The 27984-nt window shown below is 34.1% G+C and overlaps 1 protein-coding gene across 1 annotated transcript; it reads left to right on the forward strand.

Annotated features, from left to right (window-relative positions):
- The first annotated feature begins 494 nt into the window (after nucleotides 1-494).
- On the forward strand, nucleotides 495-27981 carry LOC124297334 (uncharacterized). The gene is made up of 5 exons (XM_046748254.1): nucleotides 495-694; nucleotides 24918-25218; nucleotides 25344-25496; nucleotides 25582-25726; nucleotides 26539-27981. The coding sequence occupies exons 1-5, from the start codon at nucleotides 607-609 to the stop codon at nucleotides 27157-27159; spliced, it is 1308 nt and encodes a 435-aa protein (XP_046604210.1). The 5' UTR covers nucleotides 495-606; the 3' UTR covers nucleotides 27160-27981.
- Nucleotides 27982-27984: the final 3 nt, after the last annotated feature.

Here is a 27984-nt window from a genome sequence, read left to right on the forward strand (position 1 = left end):
TATAAATAGTGTCTTAAAAGTTCTATTCATCGATTTTGCCGAAATGCATGTATCTTTGTCGCTGACAACATGAACAGAATAAATAACGATTTTGCGAAAAATCTAAGAACCTTTTTGACACGTTTACACGCTTATCGTAAATCTGTAACTAATCACCCTTGTGTACTACTTTATTGCAATTTGATATTTTATTCTTCGAATTTACTCCAACGATAATTGATTGCAAATTTTTCCCAATATCCCCAAGTAATTTGAAAAATTTTCCGTTGAATCATTCCAACATTTATTATATTGATTTTCGATCAGTGATCACGTCGTGGAGCTGTTTTGAACTTTTGGTCATTCAAATTCCGCGCCGTCCGAACGGCCTACTTCCAGTTTCGCTCGCTAAGCTTCGGTGAACGTCCGTCGTGGCGCTGGGATCGACGAATCGCGGCTATCGCTCTCTTTCTCTGTCCCGCGTTTCGTAGTTTTCGGGTTTTTCAGTATGTCACCGACCGCCGTGGGGAGTGGGTGTTGTTGATGGATCGATGTCGGGTGCCGCGTGATCGGTTTGTAACAAATAGTGGTGAATTAACGTTCCCGAAAGGATAATGTGGACAAAAAATGGGTAACTTAGCGACAGTGGTGAGACTTGGTGCTGCATTTTTACCATATCTAATGGATTACGCTCGAGGCGAGGAAGAGTCCAGAGGTAAGAGACTGGCGACGTTTACATACGTATCACATTTCTTTTCTATCCGGTTCATCAGCTTTCTTTCTCTAAACCTACCGACGATCAGTCGAGTTCATTTTTCCCCCTTCATGCGTGTATTTTTGTTTATCATTTCGACGATACCGCCGTATCGATAATGATCGTCTACAACACGTGACGAAATTTATCCCCTTACATTGTTCATTTGTTTTCATTTTCTCGAACTTCTACTTAAACAGTTTCAAGGCACTTTCTTGTTATTTAAAATCCCTGTTTAACCAGGCGATATTATATTCGTCGAGATATTCTCGCACTTAAACGTTGACAGCGTATCGCAGGTGTAAAAAAAAATTGCCCGCGTTTTACGATGCAATAATTGCAGGTGTGTACGTAACGAAGAATTTACGGTCAATTACTTGTAAGAGAAAAGAGAAATTTCTCCCAAGCGAGTGAGTTGTAAAACTTGAATGCGTCAAGAGACACGAATTAACGCGTTAAATCGTTATACAATTGATCGATTATCGATCATCTGTATTACATGCCATATATGCGTATCTTCATAACAATTATAAAGTACAATAATACGTATGACCTGATAATGGGGTTATGGTTTGATAGTGGAAGAATTTTCAATATGATTTGTTTGAATTTAATTAAAGGAACAATGCCTGAAAGTAGCGATTTTTTTTGTTCTTCTAACGAAAAAAAGTCCTTTATCACCTTTGTTTATTGAATTGTACACACGATGTAGTCGTAGAAAACGATTCAGATGAATTATTTCATCACAGCTTCTCGATCAATTACCGAAAACAGTTTTTTTTGTACGTAAAATCGTATCGTAATTAAAAAATTTGAACCGCAATATTGGATCTTTTGGAAAAATTTGTACTTTTTGTTTCATCTCGAATTATTCTTTTGCCGAAATTCAACTCGATCTGCAAGTTCGGCGGTTTCACTTTTCAATCCAGTTCTTATTTGTTTCTCTTTTTATTTCCCTCCAACTCTTTTTAAGACGGTCAAATTAATCCGTCAATGAATAATTCACCGCGCAGAGTCGAGGCAGAAAAAAAGATATCAGAACCGTTTGTCGAGTGCCAGGCTTGGAACGATGATCGACCAGATTAATAATTGCGGTATTAAAGGTTGTAACACGTTATCGGGGTGAAGAATGAACGGAAAAAGAAAAAAAACGTAGAAAAAGTTGCAATCAATCCTCTCGTCGTCAGGTATTCAGCTTTGTATGGGGGGGGGGGGGGGGGGCACATGGAAAAGAAATCTTAAAATTGGATAACAAAGGATGCGAACAATCGTCATATTGATACAGTAAGCAAGGAACAAGACGCAGTATAAATTACAAGGCATACTAACGCGGAAAATCCCACAAAGGCAGGCTTTAAGGGGCAGCGGTAAAGTAGGAGAAGATGGGTCAACTCTCTTCGAAGAAGAAACGGTACACAAAATGATTATACCGACTTACCGTGGTCGCCTGGCGGTCGCGACGAGTGAACGTCGGTTGAGAAAACTCAACCTGAACGACGATGAAAAAAAGTCGCCGGTTTCGAGGAGGAGGTTACTTGGCCAAGAGTCAATCGATGTATCATGTATTATTAATTTTTACAAATTTCATTGGGATATTAGTCACCAATGTTTATTACGAGTATATTATATTAAAACTGTTTAATTGTTTTTTATTCTTCGGAAGCTTGCGCGAGAGATGAGATATCTTTGTTGGAAATTGAACGTTGCAACGAAAGGAGAATGATCGTTGATGAAATTAGTATAACGTTACTGTAACGATGCGTGTTTATGAAAAAAATTGCTAATTCCCATCTTTAGGAATGTCCGAGATTTATTAAACTATTGTAGTTTTTTTTTCATTTTTCCTTTCTTTCTTTTCATATACTCAGAAAATATACTTCAAGTTTGAAAAGTCAGTTTCTTGTTGATTTTTTAGCCTCAGGTTTCGTTATGTTAACGTTGCTGTCTTTAGTCAGAATGTACAGAAATTGTTGACAAAAGATTCGAAAATCTTTGTACAGAATTTTGAAACATACGATGACTCGTTTAGTTCGGAAGATGAAGTTTCTTGAAATGGATTTTATCAACTTATTTTTTAACCAGCGGCGGCGATTCGATATTGCCATTTCTCGATCGGTATCAATACGACGACGCAGAACGGAAAGAATAAATTTAAAACAAAAGAGCAAATGTATTTTAGTCAACTTGTAGGAAATGTTCTTCTGTATAAAACTATCCATTATATGTATAATAAAGTGGGACTGAAATCGAACGAATGAACTAAATATTTAATCGTTTTTGAAAAGAAGCATCGATGTATGCAAGTTTTCGTTTTTAACCCTGTTTATTTTTACTATTGAATTTGGCCAGTCGACCTTCTTATGATAAAATTCCTCGCGTCTTACAATTAGATGATTTTTCCTTCTACTCTCTTTACTCTTATTAACATATTTCTTACTTTATTTATCACAAATATCTAGAATCGCATCATCGTCCCGAAACGAAACGCTGACGATACACTGAACGAATTTCTCTCTTTCTTTCTTTTCTACGTATTGAAAGTTTTGGAAGGTGCGTGTTTTTTTTTTGTTTTTTAGAATCTTAAGATATGCGGCAGATTGATCGAGAACGAAAATATCCGTATTACGTGTTTATACATATAACGCGTTTTATTAGGTACATATGTACATGTGTATAAAACGTTATGTACATGTCATATATTATACATATACCTACTAAAATATACGGACGAGGGATGTCAATGTGCCAAAAATTTCTTTCTTTTTCTTTCAAATTTAATCCTCGTCATAGAGTCATTGGAATGGTATTTTTATTGCTGCCGTTATAATCGTGTGCAGATCGTCGTCCGAATCTACTTATAAAAAAATAAAATCCGTCTGGTTTCGGAATTGCGAATAAAAACGTTCCTTCAACCATGCAAATTATTTTATATCCCCTAATAGAATATAATTTAAATTCATGATTTATCAGATGCAACGTTTGCACAAATTTTGTCGAATTTTAATAAAAATATATTTTAACATATTTATTACCGTAATCAATACACGCCGATTGTTGATAATGATAATTGCTAACTTTGCAGAGCTTTTATTAATAATTACAATCCGTCTTCTGTAATACTGAAACGTTACAATATGTGTATATATATGTATATATATATATGATAACAATCGTCGGAACAACGTCGTTATAAAATAAATTAACGCTGATCGTGAAACGCATCTTCGTGGTTATTATACTTATATTGTCGGCTGCTCTATGCGTGCACAAAATTGCCAACATATGATGATCGTGCGGAGAAGCCGTTCACCTATGAATATATATATATTAAGATATGTGTATGCAATACACGTGTATACTATACAAAGCATGTATATCTATACACATATAAATTGTAGGTATTCAGTTTATTACAGAGCGGATACAACCGTTTATCCGGCTATCAATGTTACGTCACGTTGCCGTCAAAGCCATAAGGATTTAAGGTCCAAAGAAACTATATTTGCCGTCCAGAATAAATTTTATTGTGTATATAACATGCATACATACATATATATATATATATGTATATATATATATATTAGACTGGGCCAAAAAAAAAGAAGAATTTTTTTTTAATGGTACTGTAAAAACATTGTTCATGACGACAAATGAAAATTATCCTGAAAGTTTGAGCCCTTAATATTAATATTAAGGGGTGTATCGTTACAGCTATCGATTTTTTAACAGTTACCGCATTTTTTTACCCAAAATCTGTCAATTATCAATCTGAAAAATTTTATCAATCCATATTTTTGAAGGAAATTAAATTTCCTACAAAAAAGCTCTGTTACTAAATTGACGTAGATCGAGCCGTTTCCTTGTAATCGTGCCTTAAACATTGATTTGTTTTTTCAAATTTTTGTTTGAATTTTTGATTTTTGTAATTACCAGAAAAATCAATATTTTCATAGATCGAACCATTATTCTTTTGGGAAATTTGATGCTCTACAAAAAAGGTCTCTTAACATTTTTCACGAAATTCACTCCTTTAAAAGTTATTCGACATTGAAATTGTATTCAAAAGTAATTTCAATATATATATGTATATATATATACACGCATGTATAAAACTTGCGTGATTTTCCGTTGCTTTCATTTTTATTACACTCATTCGTATATTTTTATTGAAAAAATAAACAGTCGCAATATTTAACGTTTGATTTTTTCAAAAATTCCCTTCACTTGCCACAGTAAGAAAGAAACAAAAAAAAATAATCACTATTTTGCATACAATACGTGTTGCTTGCTTTGTATGCTGCAACTAATATGACTTCATTCATCTATAACGGATGTACCGTATATGTGTACATAAATTTGTATCGTATACACACGTGCTAATTAGATGTATAATATAACATATCGTGTTATATCCCCCCTCCCCCTCCCCCCCTTTTTTTTAAACCACCTTGCGATCTATTCGTACCGCACTATCACGTTTCTTGTTTCGTATGTTATTTCGATGAACTTATGCGTCTTCTTCTTCCTGCAGTCTATATATATATATATATATATATATATATATGAATCGGTTTGAATCAAAATTGATACCGTGAGATTTTTTGGGTCGCTAATAACTAATTTGAGGTCAGATTTGCGAAATTAAAATTTGGCGTATTCGATAAGCTGTTTAAAAAAAAAAAAAAAAAAAAACATTTGAATTTTGATGAAAATTGCTATTCGTCGATTTGTTGAGTGGCTGAAGACGAATCTGAAGTCCGATTGCGAAATTCAAAATGATGATCCAATATCGTGGAAATAAAATCTAAAAATATTCCGATTTTTGGTGGAAATTGGTAGAAGGAGGTTTCTTGGGTCATCGATAACGAATCCAAGGTCCGACTTAACAAAATTTTTAATCATGAATCCATTACAGTGGTTGAAAATAAACAAAAAATCGTCAGACTTTCACGGGCTTGAAAATCGTTAATCGCGAATCTGAATTTACAGTTGGAATTTCGAGTTGGATGTTTTTTTGTAACTATAAACTTGGAACCTGCAATGTGAGAAGAGGAAGTTCGAGGGCTGGCTCGTGGCCAGTCTAATCCGCTCGTTTTTTTACAATATGCACATTTTTCATTCTCCAATTGTTGCCAATGTGCAACAACGTGCCAGTTAAAAAATTGCATGATACACTTAATTTTTCATCATCGTGAATTTATTGCAAGTACGTATTACAGGATCTCTACCGCGTTGCTCTCGTTGCAGAATCCACGCGCAGAGCATGAACGATGCGTGATAATGTTCAATTTACTCGGCTTCAACACCTCGACAGCTTATGTATTTATTATTTATACGTGTGTTGAGGCAGGCGACAGGAAGAAGACGAAGAAAAAGAGCAAGGTGTCTGACTGGCGTTGTCTTTTATTACGCTTTTTTATTCTTCTTCTTCTTTTTTTTTTGTATCTTTATTTCTCTTATGCACGTACTGTATTTACACATTTGCAACCTGAAAAGCGCGATATTTCATTTTAACTCCGTTTCAATTTTTTTTATTTGTTCCTTGTTCCTTCTTTAATTTTTAAGACTTACAATAAATATATAATATATATATATATATATTTTTTGTTTCTTACTTAACCAAGTTTGCCGAGGAATGTTTTTATAATATGTCGTGAATAATATGAAAATAATCGTGACTGCTGGTAACTTTGCACCGTTGATCGTACAAATTGTTTCTTCCTTTTTTTTTTTTTTTTTTTTTTTTTTTTCACTTGCCTGCTCGCTTGAGAATAGAAAGAAAAACTATTATTTTATTACAAATATCGTGACATTTCCTTACACAGTTACACGTACATACTTTCAAATTTATGTAATTTGAGTTGAAACTTTTTTTTTTTTTTTTTTGTAAATTATTTCGATAGTGTTACGAAATTTTTGCTCACTTCCTAAAACTCAGACTCGTTCCAACTAATGCATTGCATCCGCGCATGTAAGACAGAAACATCATCGTACGTATTATAGGAAGATTTCGAAACGGTGGAATTTTGAATTCCAATCTTTGCGCGGTGTTAACAAGTATCGTCATTATCATTATTATAAAATGAGAAGAAAATAAGTAAAATGCAGCGGTTCGAGTATGAAACTACATACGTACGCGCGTGAAGCTAGAATGTGTCAGCGAATTATCGTGTTTCTGATAATTGCGTTTGTGTGATATGGTCCGTTCCACCGTACATGCGGTGAGTCGAAAAATTCTGAAAAAAATAGCGATAGCGTTTTTCGTCATGTACCCTCAACAAAAAATAAACAAATAAACAAATAAATAAATAAATAAATAAATAAAAAAAAAAAAAAAAAAAATTACAAAGCCAATCCGAGACATCGACGCGGAATATTGATCGAGATGTCATGGAATGCCCCGTATACGTGTACAGGAACAAAATATATTGCGAAGAACCGTACAAAAGTCTGTCTGTGTTCGTTACATTAGTAAGGCATGTATTTATAATACACAGAAGTCTCTCGGGATATATTCTAGCGGCTGAACGGGTCTCGCGTTGTTTCCTTTATTTTTTCTTTTTTTCTTTTCTTTTCCTTTTTTCTTCCTTTTTTTTTCGGAACATTAACGATAATTGAAGTTAAGGACTAGGTCGATGACCTCCGACGCTTACGAACTGCTTCGCTGTATAATGCACAGGTACGACTATATTTATACCCGTAGAACGTTTATTATAATCCAAGGGATACGCGTTGTTTTTTTTTTATTCGTGAAATTTTCGAAGACGCGATCCGCAGATTTTATATTAACATCGATTTGCTGCGGTATTATAAGCAATAATTACGAAATAGTTTTAAAGATTGAAAATTGTCAAGATCTGTTCGCTCGATGCGGCCGATGACGATCATGCGTAATTTTTACCGTTCGTGAGAAAAATTTTGTTTTATAATTAAGGGAGGGGGGGGGGGGGGGGTTTAATGTGTACGTAAAAATACGTAGTTCTGTGGGTAAAAAAAAATTTGTAACGAATGTTTTTAACTGTAAAGAAGTAGAAAATTTAGAATGGGTCGCTGTAATCTTTTTTTTTTTTTTTTTATCGATTACGACGGTGACTGGTATGCTGTATTTTTTCATGTAATACTTTTATTGCGACAATTTGATGTTGATTGTTTATTATTATAATGTATGACACTAATCAGCCATTTGTTGTAATTATTTTTCTCGTTTATAATTCGAAAAATATTTATTCAACCGTTGTATTACGGTACAAACGATAGAAATTTTACCGGTAACTGTAAATAAGAATAGAAAAAAAAAAAAAATAAATAAATAAATTCTCGATGTGTTTATAATGTATAATAAACCGGAAATTCATCTGACTCGTTTGATGACTCAAAGTTTTATCATCGCTTGTGTCCTGTGACGATTAATATAGCCAACCACTTTTTCTCGCGGTTTCTCTTATAAATATTTTTTAATCCTTTGACTCGCATATTATTCTGTAGAGTCAACTTTTGTAACAACATACTATTCCGTGGTTTTGGGGCTGCTGATTGGATTCTCCGTAACGAATTTTCCAAATCTGATTTCAGATTCGTAATCAGCGATCCCAAAAACTCGTGGACAAAATTTTTTCATCGGATTAGAACGAACTTGAAATTTTCATCCACCGTATTGGATCCGCCATTTTGAATTTTTTAAATCCGACTGCAGATTCGTAAATTTACGTTACAGCGCAACAATTACTCTCGAGTGATGAAAACCTGTTAGTATACAATCAGAAATAGCAAAATCCCGGAAAGAAATATATATGAGAAGTATTCTAAATATACTAAAAAAAAAAAAAAAAAAAAAAAAAAAAAATACCTTTCAAAAATAGGTGGTAAGAATACTTACCTGCGGTATGACTCAAAGGGTTAACAAGAGGTAGAGATGGAGTGAAACAGAGAGAGAGAGAGAGAAATGAAAAATAGAAACAGAGAAGAAAAGAATGCTCTCATTGAACGTGTTTGTGTTGTAAACTGGACCCCTGGCATGGCATGACAATTACCTGAACGACGTAGGCCTGATTTTCTTGTCATATCAATCCGAGCCGCAGAGAACAACTGTTTACGCATTATAATATCAAATATGACTGACTGAAATCTGCCAACGCTATAGAGTTATTTTGTTGCACGTAATTCGATTCGCGTCGCGTTACGTTATGCGTAACACGCATGACGTATGTACCTGTACATAACGTACAAGTGTACGTATAATCTATGCATAACGTATACACGGATATCTTACAACCGATACGATATTTGTATTGTCATCGCGGAATGAGTGTAAGTGGGAATGTTTTTGTTTGTTTATTTTATTTTTTTTCTATCGTTTCTATTACTTATCTCTTTTCCTTTTGTCACGGTGTTACAGCTATTGCTGAAACGAGCGGAATGCGGCATTGATATTTAATCTAGCGGTATAATTGTTTCAAAGGATCATTACGGCTTTTTTTTTTCTCAATTTCGAAAAATAAAAATTTGGCATTCTCATCCAATATCGAAACCACGATGTAAAAATGGGTTTTCAAGTCCCTGATTTTACAAAAGAGTTTCATCGATTTTAAAAATATCCATCTTCGTGTCAAGGATGTTTTCTTACTTCACGACGTCGTCACAGTTTTACAATTTGGTGAAAAAATTTGAAACTAATTAGAGGTTTGTATTTTCTTTTTTTTTTGACCGAATCGAACAAAATAATCCATTGATCATCGGAATCTCAAAGGGGTCAGGTTGATGACTCGTTGATTTGACGTGGTATACACCATATATACATATATATAAATCATGATCATTAGCCGTTTAATAAGAAACAATAGATTGAATTTATTTCACAATTCGGTCCGAAAGAGTTGGTTATACTGTAACAGTTACGGTTCATTACGTGTTGTAATAATTTTCGCAAATTTGTGAAAAAAATTCTCTCATCGTAATATTGTTATATCCTGCAATTTTTTAACAGGTTTTTACCGTCTCATAAAGTGCGGGAAATATCGTCAGGATTTCGTGTGAAATTTTCTTTTTACCACAATTTTCTTACGACTTGAGACTTTCTGGTATAACATAAGTATTAAAAACTGCGGGGCGGGGGGTGAACCTAAAACCTAGAGCCGCGATAAACCTTGAGAGTTAATGAAATGATATGACTACCCGTAAAGAAAAAAAAAGAAAAAGGAAAAAGAAACGAAAGAGAAAGTATAAAACGAGTCGCGACTCTTGGTGAGGAATTTCGTTTTTTCTTTTCTTTCGTGGGGTTGAAGGAGATGAAGAAAAAAATAAAAATAAAAAAAAAAGCGGAGGGTAGATTCTTTTCGACCTTTATATACATATAGGTATGTATAGTATATGTATATGGGATTATATGAAAATTGTTACTTTCTCTTTGTCTCTCTGCTTATTTTTTTTTTCACTTTTTTTTTCTGCTTTGCTGTCTCCCTCCTTTCTCGTTACGTGGTTCAAGTCACCGGTTCGACTCTCCGGGGACTCATTCGGACGGAAATGAAACGACGGAAGTCGGAGAGATAGCACGTAAAGTGTCTCCTGCCGTGCATTTTTCTTTTCTTATTTATTATACGTACATCGTATGTTGTAATAATTATATATTATTTTCGCGTGCACGTATCAATATTTAGTTTACGTTAATAAATATTTACTCGTTGTTGTCGTCGCAGAGGAATAGAAAAGAATATGAATTAAATCTAATAAAAATTTTATCTGATGTCATAAATTTTAAGCGATTTTATCGCTTTATAATTCAAATTACGATATTTTATATCAATTGTGCAGGTTTATATTATTTCTGCTATCTTAACGATGCGTTTAGAATTATTTTAATTTTTTTTTTTTTTTTCATTTAGTTTGTTTTTCTCTCACTGATTACTGTTGATTTAGTTTCAGCCTATGAAATTATGCAATTTTTTTCTCATTCTCGCCAATATTCTTACATTTGATAAGGAATAATTATTTTTCGATTTAACAATAAGTAAAAATTTTATTCTTAGGCGTTTACTGGAATACCTGAGCTTAAAAATTCGAATTACTGCTCGTAGCCGTACAATGACAAATTTTTGTTTCATACCCTTCGGATCTGGATGACATTTAATAGTGGAAATTGTTGTAAATTATAAACATTACTTGAAAATCTCTTGTTTCAAAATGTGTTTATTTATTCTCTCAACTCTCTCTCTCTCTCTCTTTCACAATCGAACCGTCAATAAATTAACACTTTTCAACATCAAGTTTCAAGTATCTTCGCGAAGCAAATTGTCAAGGTTTTACAATGCTTTTTTCGTCAGATCAGTCAGACGAACGAATCGAAGTACCTCCAAATTTTCTCCCGAACATTGAGCGTGAATTATATTCGTGTTAGACACATTCAAATTTTTTTTTTAAAAACGTTATTCCGAAAAAGCGGTTGATATGTATAACCGTATTTTTTCCTCTGTCGATTGAATCGCGTTTTCTTTGATTTCTCTGTACGCTAAATCGTTGAAACAAATTACCGCTGTAATACAATATTATACACACTTAACAATGATTCGTCATTTCTTTATAACCGCTCTTCAGATAACATCGACCGGCGGTTTTCACCGATGCACATTCGTGACGTAAATACACAGACTGAGAAAAATTTCATTTGTTACAGTAACTAAAGTAAGCATCGCTGAAATTTCTTTCGAAAAATTATTTCACCAGACGTTCATCGTTTAAATAGATTTTCGTAAAATCAAACGTCACCGGGAAATTCAATTCAAGTTGCGAAAATAATCTTTCTTGTCTATTATCTTCACTCGTACGTCCAATTACACTTTTCTCAGCACCGTGACGATCCGTAAGACGATTCGACCGAAACAAGTCAATTTCACGGTTGCGCAAGTTATTTCTAAATTAAACACCTTTTTCTTTTAGTTTCATTATTATTTTTACTTATTTTCCACTTCTTTCTTAAATTTACAAGTTGTGTTATCCTCTTCAATGATAAATATATATGCCACGTACACATACAACTTTCGCATGTAATTTACTAATTCGGTCTTTTTTTTTTTTTTTTTATTTATTGTTACTATCATATATAATCTACGTTTATATATACAATATATACATATTACATGCGGTGTGTGCGTGTGTGTAATACGCATGCATTACGAGAATGCGTTTTCTTTCAACTAAATTCGAACAAGTGTCTAATCTCTAATGTATATAATATACGTACAATATAACGCTGTAAATATGTACGCATGTATAGGTTAGACTGTTTCAAAAAAACCGACTTTTTTTTTTCGAAGAACATTGAAAAGTCTTCCGAGTGTCCCTCAAAAATGACCTCGGTAAAATATGAGCTCTTAATATTGATATTTAGAGGTGGCGATTCTCAATTTTCTATTTCCCGTTTAAATAACATGGGAAAATTTTTTTTTTTTAAATTTAGAAATTTATTGCTCGAAAACGAATCAGTGTGAAGATATAAACAAAACATATTCTTGTAGGAAATTTGACGCTCTACAAAAAAGATCTGAATAAAGATTTGCGTAAGGTAAGTCGTTTCGGAGTTATCAGGCCTCAAACATCAAACCGTTTGAAATAATGATGTTATTAATTTATAAATGCTACAAAACTGACTCATATCACTTAAATACACAATATTATTGATTTTAAAATTAAAACTATAGACTTCCAATGAAATGTTAATTAGTAAATTTCATTAATCAACGATATGAGTCAGTTTTGTAGCATTTATAAATTAATAACATTATTATTTCAAACGGTTCGATGTTTGAGGCCTGATAACTCCGAAACGACTTACCTTACGCAAATCTTTATTCAGATCTTTTTTGTAGAGCGTAAAATTTCCTACAAGAATATGTTTTGTTTATATCTTCACACTGATTCGTTTTCGAGCAATAAAATTCTAAATTTTAAAAAAAAATTTTCCCATGTTATTTAAAAGGGAAATAGAAAATTGAGAATCGCCACCTCTAAATATCAATATTAAGAGCTCATATTTTACCGAGGTCATTTTTGAGGGACACTCGGAAGATTTTTCAATGTTCTCCAAAAAAAAAAAATAGTCGGTTTTTTTGATACACTCTAGTATAGGTAGTGTCTACGATAAGTTACGCAATGATTCGTTGTCTTTACACGTTGTCGTAACGTATTAATCTTATAATGGACCCTGTAACGTCCATCCACTGTGCACTAACGATAGAAGAGAGGAGGAGGGTGGTTGAGATATAAGTTGTAGCATACACGGAACTAGTTACAAGGTACGTCAGTATGCGTGTACCGTATTTTACGCAAGTGGTCCAACTACAGATAATGTATGTTACATACGCGTGTATACATGTACCGCGTATAACTAACAATAAGTACTTGACTGCTCGCCTTTCCTTTCTGTAATGTACGTTTACACACACACACACGCACACACACGACAGACGCACATATTGTGTATGGGTTATTCCACGCCAACCAGACGAACGTCTGACCCTCACCATTATTGATTTTATCCCAAAAAAATTTACGCAATTGTCCCAACTCCGAAACAGCAGCATTAATTTTTTTTAAAGATTTTGTTACTCAACTGGTCAATTATTTGTCGATATTTGAAGTGATTTTGAAAAGAACGTTTTTTAAGATTCTCAATAAAAAAAAAAAAATTCTCAAAAGCCGTATTTTTTATTCCGAACATTTTAAGACTGGGCCCATTTCTTTTCGGCACTTTCAATACGCTTGGTCTATTCAAACGTTGTTTGAACGGTCTGAAAATTCTCAAAACTTTTATTTTTAAATCGGAACTGTTTGGTGTTGGAATTCCTTGCCTCGATTAATTATTTTCTCATTCGTTCAAACTTTTTCACATAATATTACTATCGATTTATTCTTTTTTTTCCCTAATAACGTATCTTTTGTCTCTTACATATAATATATGTGTGTGTGTGTGTGTGTGTGTGTGTGTGTGTGTGTGTGTGTGTGTGTGTGTGTGTGTGTGTGTGTAAATTGCAGTTACGATAATGTCAGTAAAAATATTTTGAGAATCATTGGTAAAAATGCCGAAAGTTTCGTTCGTAATGAGTTTTTAATTTTTTTTTTTTTTTTTTTTCATCCTCTTTTCTTTCCAACTCTGCAAAATTGTCACATATGATTTATTACATTCTCGGAATCTTTCGTTTCTCATTCCCTAGCGGCAGATGCATCGTAACAATAAATTTCACTCGGCTAGCTTATACCGCGTTAATACACATTCTCTCGTACGTACATAAGTTTTATATACATACCTATACATACATACATATACGTATGTATGTATCGTATTTATTGTATTTTACACACGCTGCTGTGGCCCAGATACTAAAATTGGTCGTGGGTTTATCTCCGTTACGTGATGGGAATGCTAACTAATCATTCTTCATGAAGATGAATTGAAAATTATAAGAATTAGCCACTGCAGCGGCCTTATACGATTATCATACGATGATTCGTTACAAATGTCAAGATGTTCGAATTTTTTGTATAAATATTATTTATTTCTTACCTCCGTTCGGGAAACTTGGAAGAAAAACATGCCGTAAGGAATTTTATGGCAACGTATATTTGTTTTCGTGGTAGAAAACGACTCTCTTCTTCTTCTTCTTCTTCTTTTTTTTTTTTTAAATTTCTACGACTCTGTTGTTCCAAAACGCATCGAATATCATTTTAATCGTAATGAAAAATTAGTCCATTCAAACGTATGTTCTTTATATGGCAGGTGTACAATCTTTATGCATATTTTTTTACAGTTTGAATAGTTGAAAAGAAACTATTGATTTTTTTTTTTTTTTTTTTTTATATAAAAAAATATAAATATCGAAGGATAATTGTAAAAATCTTACAGAAATTGACATTCTTACTAAATGCAGAGTTTAAAATCGTGACCAAACGATCAATTGTCTTCACTTTCGAATATGGATATTGTATACGCATACAAAAAACGGTAAATTGGACACATATATCGATGCGCATGTACGTACGTACAATATATGTGTAAACACGTGCTGCACAGTTCGAGAAAGTGTTCAAACTACTTTGGCTATTTCGTTACATATATATATATATACATATATTGTTATACGTACATCCTGAGTCCGCGTTTCGCTTTCAATTACATTCTTTGTAACATACCGGAATAACTCGAAAGCGAATTTTGCCCGTTTGACACGCGTTTCAATTTGGCATCTGCAAGTTGCGTCGTATATTATTAATACCTATACACTTACGAGTTTCACCGTATAATTTATAAAAAGACAACTTGCTACGATTTTTTATTATTATTATTATTATTATTATTGTTGTTATTATTATTATTCAATGAAAAAATTCATCAACACCGTAAATATGGGGCACCCTAATATGTGTATATAATATTTGAATAAATGACAATTTAATTTTCGCGTACTTGATTGTTTTCTGAACTTGGGCTTATTGCCGGTATAACGACAATAGAGTGAATTAAATAAAACAACGGCATGATTAATCAGTTGGCGTTAATTAAATCGAATCTATTTTTAAATCGGAATCGTAAAATTACTTCACTTTGCAACAAACGCGGGCAATAACACTTTATCGAAATAACGGTGTTTTCTTTCCTTATCTTTTATTCTGTATCTTTCCTGTTCAATTTTGTGAAATTTAGCAAGTTTCATTCTGCTGCTTTTAAGGGGGATACCAAAATAAAAAAAATAAAATAAAAAAAAACGTCGTTTACTCCAAACACATTATGATTATTGTTTCGATAATTCGCTATATGCAATGCCTTTAAATTATATGCCGCATTCGTATTTTCTCAAATCGAAGGTCATCGCCGTCAGCTGTAAATTACAGCATCTTTCTTAATCTTATAATAATAATAACAACAACAACAACCATCATCATCATCATCGTCATCGTCATAATTATATACGCGTTTACAGTACGAATGTAAACGACATTCATCGTGGTAAATATGCCGCGGCGGTTTTTATAAATAACGTATTGGAAAGATCTTTCCGATTGATAGATGATACATCGATGTTTTTTCATTATAAAACGTATTTCCTCACGAATAATAATTGTAATTGTAATTGTTACATGCTCGTATATACGTATATATATAATACATTGTGCGTCTTTGTTTATTTATTTATTTATTTATTATTATTATTATTATTATTATTATTATTATTATTATTATTATTATCATCATCACCATCGTCATCATCATCAAACCAATCGTTCCTCGTACATCCGTGAAGCTGATTCCAAGTTCATCGTAAATAATGTTAATCGCACGAAGGATTTTCTATTTTTATGTAACTGATAAATGAACTTCGATTTATAAAAACATTGAAGCAAATCGTTAATCAAGCTATAATACGTGTATAAATTAGTTGCCAGAATCATCTTTGCATTATAAACGAATCGAAATATTTTTCGTGTATAATCGTCAATTAATGATACTGCTCGCAAGTCTCAACTGTATTACAATAATAGCAATAATAACGACAGAGAGAGAGAGAGCGTGAAAAATGACGAGTGATTCTTCTTCGTCTTTTTTTTCTAACCCTCCCCCCCTTTTTTTTTGCCGCTTTTTCTTCTTTCCACAGTTTCCGAACAGTGTTTGTGTCTGTTTCTCGCTTTCTTGTTTGTTCGTCTATTTGTTTCGATACATCGTCTGTTTTTAACTGAAATTGGCGATGACTCAATCAAGGAAATCCACGCCGTAAAGTAGTAAAAAGTAATTAACAAGCAACAGTCATGATCCTGAGGTTGTATATCCTATAAATTATATACCTTACACAAACAAACACACGCTCGCACACTCGTCGTTTATTCGATTTATACAACACGCAGCACGCCGAAGAAGCTGCATTCGCAGTGCGTTGTTGGTGTAGTAGAAATATTATATTACAGTAGGATCGATACGCGAATCGCGCGATTCTGGAACACGGATAAATACGTTTATACGTTTATATTATATGTATAAATAATATAAAAAATAATATATATATATATGTATATATGTATATACACACACACACACACACATATAATTGTACGCTGATACACCGTTAAAAGATGAGACAAAGGCCATCCAGTATATTATGACGTAAGTTTGCGAGCGGTGATGATGCTGCTGCTGCTGCTGCTGCCTGCATCAATTTGTTATGTTATAATAATTATGTATCAAAGTATCCCTACGGGATCAAGCGTACAAGCCTAATACATTTATTTTTTTTATTCTCACGACACGTGACCTGTGGCGACGTAATTTCAGTATGTAAACGTGGTTGTATTAATCGTACATACGCACGTAATTATTTATTTGATGGTATTAAAATTTGCGATCAACGTTTACATTTAACGTGGGTACAGAGAAGATGGAAAAACAGAATGTATTTTTTTATTTGTAATTGCGGGAGGGGGAGGATGGAGGTTTGAAATTTGAAAAGTTCCGAAAGCGTGTAATTCCGAATTACCCAAGTAAAGTAATGAAACTTTAAAGAAACAACAAAGTTCGATCTTTTTTACCTCAAGTTTCGCCACCAAACGATTCGGAATTTCAATCCCATGACATGAAAAAAAAAAGAAAAAAATAAAATAAAAAATCAGCATCTTAGAGATAATTATCGTCGTTATAGAATTGCCTGCAATCATTCGTGAACAAAATGACAACGACCAGATGATCTAGATCCGAATCGAATTATCACTTATCTTATACGCATCAATATATTTCGATTATTTATTGTCGTATTGTACCGTAGTATCAGATATCGAGATAACATTTCACACAAAGTTTGTACATATAATGATCTATTGTATAAATAAATATAAATATACATTTCGTTCGATTTTACACACACACACACACACACACAAATACACACATGAAAATCGAACCGCGCGCGTTGAATTCTTAGAAGAGAAAAACTTGCATGCGACACTATGTAATGTACCTACCTACATACATGCATGTATAGTTTTACGAGTAAAAGCTCATGTGCACCCATTAATTACACGCAAACCCGCCAAGCGATGTACGGTGTCTGAAATGAAGAAGAAAAAAAAAACTGAGAGAGAGGAGACAAAAAAATGCCGCATCTGTCGTCCCCGGATGCGGAGATAAAATAAGTTTCAAGTGTCGGTGCAACGCAAGGCGATGCAGCAGATGCCGCCGGCCTTCGTTTATTGTCGTCACTGTGGCGCTGCAAGTTTTATCCTTAATTTCTTTTCCTCGGCTTACGATTAGTTAATTCCTTCTGGTGTCTAATTTACTCCGTACAACTCGACTCGACGTTTAATTTCACTTTATATAATAATAATAATAATAATAATAATAATATAAATAATTACAATAATATCCATGAATATGTTTATTCGTTAATTTCGCTGCTGCAGCTGCGTTGCGTTTCATTTAACTTGTCACATACATATACGTATATATGTATATATATATATATAATGAAACATAGTTGAGTGAACAAATTACATTTACCAATAATAATTACACGTCAACAATCGTGTTATTGGTAAACGATGTAACGGCTGAAATTGACTAATTAAGTTTTAATCGCGTATAATTTGAGTTTAATTTTTTTTTGTTTTTTTCTTTTCTATTCGTTTTTCTTACGTTTTCAAAAGAGTGCGGTACGCACGCGGTAGAATTTAAAACATGCACGTATAGATATATCTGAAAATTCTGCTGCATGTACAATGGAGTGTTTTAAAAACATTTAAAAAAAAAAAAACAAATCAAACTCAATGTGTACGTGCTTCAGACTTGATAAATTAATTTCTGCCGTAATGTCATTTATACTCATAATATAATTGTTGATGTATGATTTTATCATTATTATTATATATTTAATTAATAACACTTACGTGATGAACCGTTGAATCTTGCGCAAACATATATCCATGTCTATTGACATCGGGCTGTCGGGTGACATAAGCGTAAGGCATAAAATTTACAAACATTAACACTGGGGATGTGTATATATACATGTGTATATATACGTGTGTGTATAAATATGCATATATATGAATATATATATATATATATATATATATATATGTATAAAATGACATCTATGTACATGCAATAGGAAATCGAGTTTATATCCGTGTCACACGTGTCTTATGCAGCACGCATCAGCAGCGATATCTTTCTCTATATCTTCTCCACTATATATATATGTATATGTATACATACGTATAAACACGTGACATATTTATTTTTAAACTCGGTATAATCCAATCTTAAAACACAAGAAAAAGCAGCGACATGATTTTCGAGGAAAGGTTATTATTATACCATTATTGTACGATCACTGTGGTATTTATTTATTTATTTGTTTAATTATTTTTTAAATTTAACATCGACAAATATTGCATTTTTTGTACATTGTTTCATACAGGAATGAATAATTTACTTGTTACGTGCAATCAATACCGAAGTTAATGATTGAAAATGTGGGGAAACTTTTGTTGTTTTTCTTGTTGTTGTTGTCGTTGTTGTTAATTATTGTTTACTGCATTTGCAAAAATTTTTTTACTTCCGTATGTACCTACTAACACAAATATTAAAACCGGAACACTTATACTCGCGGATACATTGCATTGTGTAATATATTATACGACACACTCTGTGTATTTTACGAGCAAAATGAAATATTCCTTCTGCGCTCGTCGGTCGCTATTGATTCGCAAAGTGATGACGGTGTTATATTAAAGTGTGTTTCCCACGTTGCAACGGTACTCTGCGCCCTCGATACGGGATTCAATATTCACGTCTTTTAATCGTTATCGTATTTTCCATCCTCAGTTTTATTCCTTTTCAACGTATCGAAAATCGTGTATCTTGTCATTTTGCAAATAATTACGATTCCAAAGATGTGGTATGTATGGGTGATTGTTATTTTTGGATCACGTCGCGTTCATCCCCAAAAAGTAATCAGACGACAGTCGAATTTTATATGGAAAGTTGCATGTATTTGAAATCTTTTTAAAAGAAAATTGCTAAGCACCTGAAAGCTACGTATGATGTAAAAAATTATTGAAAATCCCGAGATTATTCCGTAGGAAATTTCATGCTCTGGAAAAAAAGATCTCTTGTAAAATTTTCGTAAATCTAATATTTATCACGTTATCAGCGAAAAACTGGTCTTCCGTGCAACGTGATGTTTGTTACTGTAAGAAATGAAATTTTTCTCAATGTATATCGTAATGTCCAGCAATGTAAATTCTGAATTCAGTGCATGAGTTGAACGTTTCTTTCAACAATTTATATCCCTGCAGGAGCAATTCTTCAACCGTCACAGATGATCGCTCAAATCAGTATATTTTATGTGTAAACGACGTAATTCACTGGTAAATCATACTTTCTATGAACATACGTAAGAGGAAAAAATAGAAAAAAAAAGAAACAGAAAACTAAACCAATTTCTCTTTCGAAATCGTTGACGGGAAATTTTCGTGTCGTTAAGATTTCTCCTAATTCTATGTATTTATACCGAAAGTACTTAAACGTGTTATATTTATCAGTACAAAGTGTAATGTATAAATACGAAATTCTCACTCAACCTACATACATCTGCGAGTTTGAATGTTTCGAAACCGCGGAGCCAATTAAAATTTTTGAACATAATTCGTCTCTCGAGAAAACCTTTTCACATTGCTCCCGTTGATTTTCAACGTAAATTTGTTAGTGTATCTAGTGTGGAAAGATCCCAGGTTTCAGATAACAATTATACACTGGTCACGGTTAGTTGTACTCCACGATTATCCGCCACCACCTTCTTTTTTTAATATTCTTATACCGTACATACGCAATAATTATATTTATTTCGTTTATTCCGTACCCTTCTTTCTTTCTTTCTTTCTTTCATATCTTATTTTTCATCCATATTCGCTGCAGTTTTTCTTTTATCACAATCTGGCAGTATTCTAAAAAGGAAGATAGTAAGAAAAAAAAAAAAGAAAATTTCTGACAGACGATGTTTTCGGGCGAACGGCGTATCAAACTGCACAGATTCTACTACCCGAGTCGAAACTCCAAGAGAACTATTACTATTATGTATACGGAGTTCATATTATGGACTCTGTAACAACTGCTCTGATTTTAATCTCTCTAATGTATATTCGTTTCGTAACGTAAACGTGAATTGTTCTGGATTACATTCGACGTAAAAAAAAAATTATGCGATGAAAGTATTAACTGCCATGTACTGCAGCAGGGCGAGGCAAACTTGGAATTGTTCATAATACACTTTGCAGTCCGCTGAGAGTAAGGCGATGGACATCAGAGAGTGTAAAAATTAATGAATCGTGGGAAAGGGTACGGATACAACTGATGATGATGTTAATTGTGGGCATTTTTCAACCCAGTTTGACGACGGCGTGTTGTTGTATTATGCCGTTACATGTGTGCTGCATTGTGTGCGTTCTTATAATCGTGCAAACCCAGATTCGAGAGACCTGAAACGCTATAATTGAAGGAAAATTGTTATATTCCGTCGCTGCAACGTGCTTTGTAGCTTAAAGGAAAACTCTACGACGATTAATAATTTTTTTCTCTCGCAATTGTCAAAACCCGGAAGGTTCTCACTGCACTGCATTTATGGCTCGTGGTGTGCACTCGAAAGAAAAATAACAACACAAAATCCTTATAAGTACATACATACGCATAGACGCGACTGTGGAGTGAAAGTTAAAATATCTATATATGTAGCACAATTCATCAAGTCTTGAGGAACGCGAATATGTCATGGCGTAAGATGCGCATGCATCCGTTTACGTGTAATGAAAATTCTTCAAACAGCTGAAAAAATACACTTCAGTTTGCATTCAGCGTGTTGTTGCTACTTCTTTGCTATGGTAAATTATATGTGCGATACGCAGAAGGTAATGGATAAGTGAATGATAAGTTAGAAGAAGATTCAGAACCTCCATCAAATTTTATGAGTTTGAAGTAAGTCACGCTATCGTAACGAAACACTTGGGGAAAAACTACTATTTTTTAAATTTTACAGTGATTTTTAAGGAACTAAGATTTCGAGATACTAGTGCGTTTTGTTTTATTACGGTTTACTGAGTTTCAGACAATTCCCAAATCGCGAAATAACGGTTTTTCCTCAGCATGATTCGTTACGATAACGTTACTAACTTCAATACGATCATCAAATACGTCATGACGCCAAGTTTGAAAAGAGCAAAGGAAAGCAATAAAAGTGGCAAAACTGTCTTGTATAGTGTTAGGCGAGTTTGACCCAATTTGAATAATGCCGCATTGGAAATCGGATCATTTCTTTGGACCGCAGTGTTTCGTGTTCGTGTTTGTAAATCCTTGAAAGACACCCAGAAAAATTTCATTTTCGTTTAGCTGCAATACAGTGATAATCACTGACGTCATACAACGGAAATGGACTTTTCGTCACGACTGTGTAATTCTTGCGGGAAGCGAAATTCTTGCTGATTTGGTATGAGGCTAAAGTTAATAAAGTTATTGTAATGACTCGTGTTTTGGAAAACCCGTTATTTCATAATTCTAGGAACCTCAAAAGCGCAGTAAATTACAATAAGGCAAAAGTCAATCATGTTTTTAAAACTTAGCCACTTCAAAGTCACTACGATATTTCATAGTTGTGATTTTTTTCCCCCAATGTTTCGTTACGCTAACGTTACTAACTTCAGACTCATTAAACAGTTGGTTTGATTCTGGCGTTTTCGTTATAATGACCCGCTGAATTACGAAAATCGGTGAAAATCCTGGCCACGGCCATTTTACAGTCTAATTGTAAGCTCAAATATCACCAGCTGTTTCATGCGACCTGATCGCTTGACTGTTGCAGTAAAGTACGGACTAAACAATCGCCGACATTTAGAGATCAGTTCAGGGTTGCTGTGATAATCTCGTGATCCGAGAGAACGGTCTTATATTATATTGTACCCATAGGAGCTGCAGAAAGAGTACTTACATATACCGAGAGGTTCTCTTGAAAGGACCTGCTCGCAGTGTTGCCAGACTGCTGCTGCACAAATCCCCTAGGGAAACTTTGAAATCCTCCTAGATTCTCTTAACCCACACAGAAAATCCCCCTAAATTTCTTCCGAAATTTTTTCACAGACAAAACAGTCTTAAATCAAGTTTCTACAATTTGACGTATATGTATAATTGGCACGTACGAATAAAATCCACCTCTTAGAATAAGCTGCCCCTTTATCCGAAATGCTCGACTCTACCAGAAATTCCGGTATTTGCTTTACTTATATAATTTCGCCTTTCGCTCCACTGTACATGTCGCACAGAAAAATAAGAAACAAAGCCAGTAAAAACGGAAAAGTTGGCGAGCGGAGCGTAAATCTGACAATACCTCAAATTCCTTTTGAAAAACGTCTTCGATATTTTTCCCCCTCATTATTTCTCCGCAAATTTCCAATTCCATCTAAATTTAGGAGGAATTCTCTTATTCTGGCAACACTGCCTGCTCGACAGTTGTAACTCGTCTATTTCATAACTGTAGCCAACTTCGTAAAAATGTTACCAGCATGGTAGGCAGAATGACCGATACCAGAGAGGTTATGGTTGACTGTCACTTGTCAATCGGTCGTTTCTAGGGAATTTTTTCCTGTTAGCAAAGGTTTGCTTCGGGCAAACTTCATCGATAATGAATATCAGCCAATCAAAATTGAGCAAGTAGAATAACACGCGATCCGGTTCTTCCAAGAGAACCGCTCGGTATGTATACCTATATTAACGCGTTAAAAAGAGATCGGAAACGAATGACATGCTCAAATTGTTAACCGATAGCCTCGAGGAGTGGGCCAAAAATTCTTACCCCCATTTATTCACATACTGTACGCTATTTGCTCCACATTGCCTCCCACCGTAACTGTTTATATTTTATTTCTTCTTCTTCTTTTTTTTTTGTTATTATTTCTTAAAAATACTATATGTATACGGACACACGGCGACGTGTATATAATAACAGTCGTACAATGTATGTACCTTATATACACTCGGACGAGATATCAACCACATTCTCGTCTTAACGCGTACGTGTACGACGAGGAATGTGGTTACTGGTTTCTCGATATGTGGGTCTCCTAACCGACTGTAGCCTTACATTCTCCAAGTTGAGAACAGTTCTTTCAGCTCGCCGCTGCAGTAGTTAGGTCGGCCCCTTTTATCGCCTGAATCGTGAAAACAAGCGTGTCAAGATTGACCCGGTCGCATTGCTGCAAGTCTTACTGCACCCACCCCCACATCCATCCATCCTCTATCTATGCAACAGTCGAGATGTGAACTCCCCTTTCCCTTCATTTCCATTCAGCACAATTTCCGCAGATAATCCATGACGCGGTGCGGCATTTTTAATTTTTTTTCGTACAAGCATCGCTCTTACATCTTCTCATCTGTTGCATATTTTTTTATTTTTTATCTTTATTTAAGGACAATTTTCATAATTGAGAAAATGCAGCCGCGTCATCTGTTTTCGGTTGAGTTTTATCTCTTCCGTTCTTCCTTTCTCTCTCTCTCTCTCTCTTCAGCAGCAGCGAGAAAAAGAAAGGTTTTTAACTGCTCAGCAAACTCTCTGCAGTCCGTATATCAGGACTGTCAATAAGATTTACCGTTGTCTTGTCTCTCCTGATAGTTTTTTCTTTTTTTTTTTCTCCTTTTCTCTTACGTCTTTCTTCCGTTTGAATTCCCAACCCGTTCTACTGAGTTACCGGTTAACTTAGAACTCTGTTCTGATCTCACGATTATATAGTTGATGAAAATTCTTTCTTCATTGTTTCGTCTCTGTTACTGAATAAACTAAATTGTAGATTTTCTTTTCTTGAGTTTGTCATAGTTTATCCGTATAAGTAATTATAATATTTTAAAGCGATTATACGTAACTAGCTGTAGTTATAGAAAAAGTTTGTAAAAAAAATTTTATACAATGTTTATTCATTCATCTGAATATTCAATAAAATTATTCGCCATCCCGAATTGAGAATCCTCAGAAGAAAGTTTTATGAAACTGTATAGAAAAAAAAAACTAACTTCGTATTGATTTCTTGTTTCAAACTAATTTTACCGCCCGCTTGGAATTATATATAATACTTTTACATTGGAATATAACTTACGCGTTTTCTACTTTTGCTTCAGGATGTGTGATGAAAGAAGGGAGATGCGTGAAATGCAGAGGAGGTACTATACTTCACCGAGGTACCTGCGTTCAAACTTGTCCATCAGGGTACACCGAGGGCTGGCTTACTCAGGATGATTATATGGGCAAAGTGTGCAAAGAGAGCAACTACATGTTTGGCCTAACTGGAAGTCAGGTTGCAATATTGGTCGGCGTTGTGTCAGGGGCGACGATATGCATCTTCATTATATTATGCGGCGTCGTAGTTGTCCACAGAAGAAAAAGAAAGGCGGCAAAGCTAGTACAGCAATTTGAGGATAGGTGAGTTCAGGAATGGATGTCAACTTTAATAAACTATCATATTAAAGTTCCTCGAGTCAATTGAAATGGCTGAAAAACATTATTAAAACAGCTCGATTGCTTCTAATTATCTTATTATTTTACAGTGCTGAACGAAGAGAGTTTTTGAAGCATCTAGCGACATTGAGGGGTGAAGCAAACACTTTTCTCTCTATGCTAAATGATACCAGAAGACAAGTTAGAGAAATATATTATGCCGGTAACAATGGAGATGGTGCTGTAGGTGTTCAAGCCTACAGGTATACTGACAAAATATAATTTTTACCCGCTATCATGTAGAATGGCGATGGTCGATGTGAATCTTATGTCGTCTTTGCATTACAGGCCAGTGCTTCGTGATCTGGCAAGAATTTTGGTTCTCGTCAACAGAAGAGACGACGAGATTCCTTTTCCCCCTGACGACTGGCAGAGGCTTTTGGCTTGGGCTGAAAGGTTATTGCGACGATACAAAAGGCACAGTTCACCTGAGGTAGGTAGCGTTGTTAGGTACGAAGGAGGTGAAGTACCTAACGAGGAATTGCGATTATTCCAATGATGTTAAAGTACAGAATTCTTTACATGCTAGTCTGTAAGATACTTTGGTGAGTTTTCACGCACGGAATGAAAATTAAACTCTGAGAATAATAAACATGCAACGATCTCTTGTTTGCAAAACTAAAACCCTATTGCCAATAATAGATTTATCAGTCGTGCCTGGTAGACCCCCCCCCCCCCCAAATTGAATTGATTACTTTTCATCTGGCATGATAATAACACTTGTAGATATTAAAACGATTAATCCAACTTCTAAAACATTTGACAAGGCGTATAAACATTAAAAGGCAATTATTTTTGAAATTAACTATTCGCGAGATAAAAATTGCAGTATTATCAGCAAGTTTCTTTGATTATAAGACGTACATCCTTCTAAGGTGCATGAATTTCTTCAGATCAAGATCAAATTATATTTTGAACTGATACACTAGTAGAAATAATATTTTATCATTTAGCGTTTCATTAGTTGCTTGCGATAGTAAATACCGAAGGGTAAAAAGAGCCGATTTTCAAACTTGTTCATGTAACTATGTATATTCTCAGAAGTCAATTTTATTTTACTTTCATCAACTTCACCTGTGAAGTTTTTCTCTATTGTTGATCGTAGAGTGCATACGATTTGGATGGTCTCCCTCTTGGATGAAAATCAGCTACTTTTTATTCACTTTTTACAGAGAAACTGCATGATATGATGTACAGTTGTAATTTGTACGTACTGCAACAGTATTTTTCATTTTAAATCACAAGGTGGCCCAGCTGGTAACGTTCCTTCAGCAACCAGCGAACTCAATTCCACTAGCACCGCCTCAGCCGATCACAATCACGCAACAGACACAGCCTTATGAGCCTAGAGCAACACCCACGAATCTCACAACATTCCAAGCAAATATGCCACTAACAACGTTTCAAGCAAGTGAAAAATCTAGCATAAGTCCGGCAGGTTCGAGCTTAGGATATGCTAAAGATAATCACAGCCCGATCGGCTCGAGCCTCGGGCAAAATAGCTGTAGCGTTTATAATGAAAAATTGAGTCCAAACGGCTCGACTTTGGGTCAAACTGTTCCCCTGGTTTATGGTGATCAAAAACGAGGGCAGAATACAAATTCAAACCTACAAGAGCTAGCTGTATCTACGTTTAATCATAATTATAATTCGGGAGCTGCTTCACCTCAGAGCGACAGCATCGGAATTGAAACGGAGTCCAGTATTTTGGACAGAGAACTAAACCCCCAGTGGGAATTTCAGTCGCCGGTTGAAGCTGCCAATTACACTATTTTGTCCGATTGGCTGCCGAATCGAGATTACCTCGTAGACGATTTTACTATTTTAGGATTCAGACCTCAAGACGAAATTACTACTGAGTTATAATTCGCCGACAGTCGCGGGTTATACATACAACGTACATATCCATTAGCTATTCTACTCAACACAGTGATCGTTGAGTCGATGAATATTTCCGTGATATTTGTTGAAATTCAAATTAAATTGATTCTAGCTGTTTTTCCCAGATATTTATTTCAAATGTTGGGACAATAACGTTCTGATTTTAAATAACTTAGTCTCAACCTTTGACTAAATATTCAAACAAATTGGTTGAAACTTATAATCATTGGATCAGCCTTATTCGACATATCGGACTATGTAATACGACGAAATAGTGAAAATACCAAATAATTATAGGACTTCTTTTGTATAAATATTGATTGATATTTAATTACTGAATATTATATTGTTTTATATTACTGTATATTTAGTGTACTAGTCAGTATATATTTTCGTTGAGAGCGCAACATTCGTCCTCTTGACAATTAAGTGTCAAAAATTTTGCTTGTTCATGTGAAAAGTTTCATTTTTCTATTATTTGAATCTCATTTTTTTTTTATGTAACACCTGAATCTTTACATGTATACTTATTAAATGTGTATAATTATATATTATAAATAGGTATGTTTCCCAGTGAAGCAATGCGATTACTATTTTGTTTACTTCTTTTATATAATATATGTATACCTTATAGGACCGTCGACGGGTTCTTTGTACAAAATGATGTATATATACCTATGTAATAATTCATATTTAAGCATGAATATTAGGTTTAGTTATAATTGATCATAATATATGCAATAAACCGCGTACGCATATCAATCTGTTCACGCGGATGTACATGGAAAATAAATGAATTAAATTAAACTA

This window comes from Neodiprion virginianus, chromosome 2 (assembly GCF_021901495.1).
Source record: "Neodiprion virginianus isolate iyNeoVirg1 chromosome 2, iyNeoVirg1.1, whole genome shotgun sequence".
NCBI lineage: Eukaryota > Metazoa > Arthropoda > Insecta > Hymenoptera > Diprionidae > Neodiprion > Neodiprion virginianus.

Excerpts from the sequence above, each read along its gene's own strand:
- LOC124297334 (XM_046748254.1), top strand. The coding sequence starts at position 607 with ATGGGTAACTTAGCGACAGTGGTGAGACTTGGTGCTGCATTTTTACCA. Across the intron at positions 25,219-25,343 it reads GTACAGCAATTTGAGGATAG|TGCTGAACGAAGAGAGTTTT; the intron begins GTGAGTTCAGGA and ends ATTATTTTACAG. Across the intron at positions 25,727-26,538 it reads AAAGGCACAGTTCACCTGAG|GTGGCCCAGCTGGTAACGTT; the intron begins GTAGGTAGCGTT and ends TTAAATCACAAG.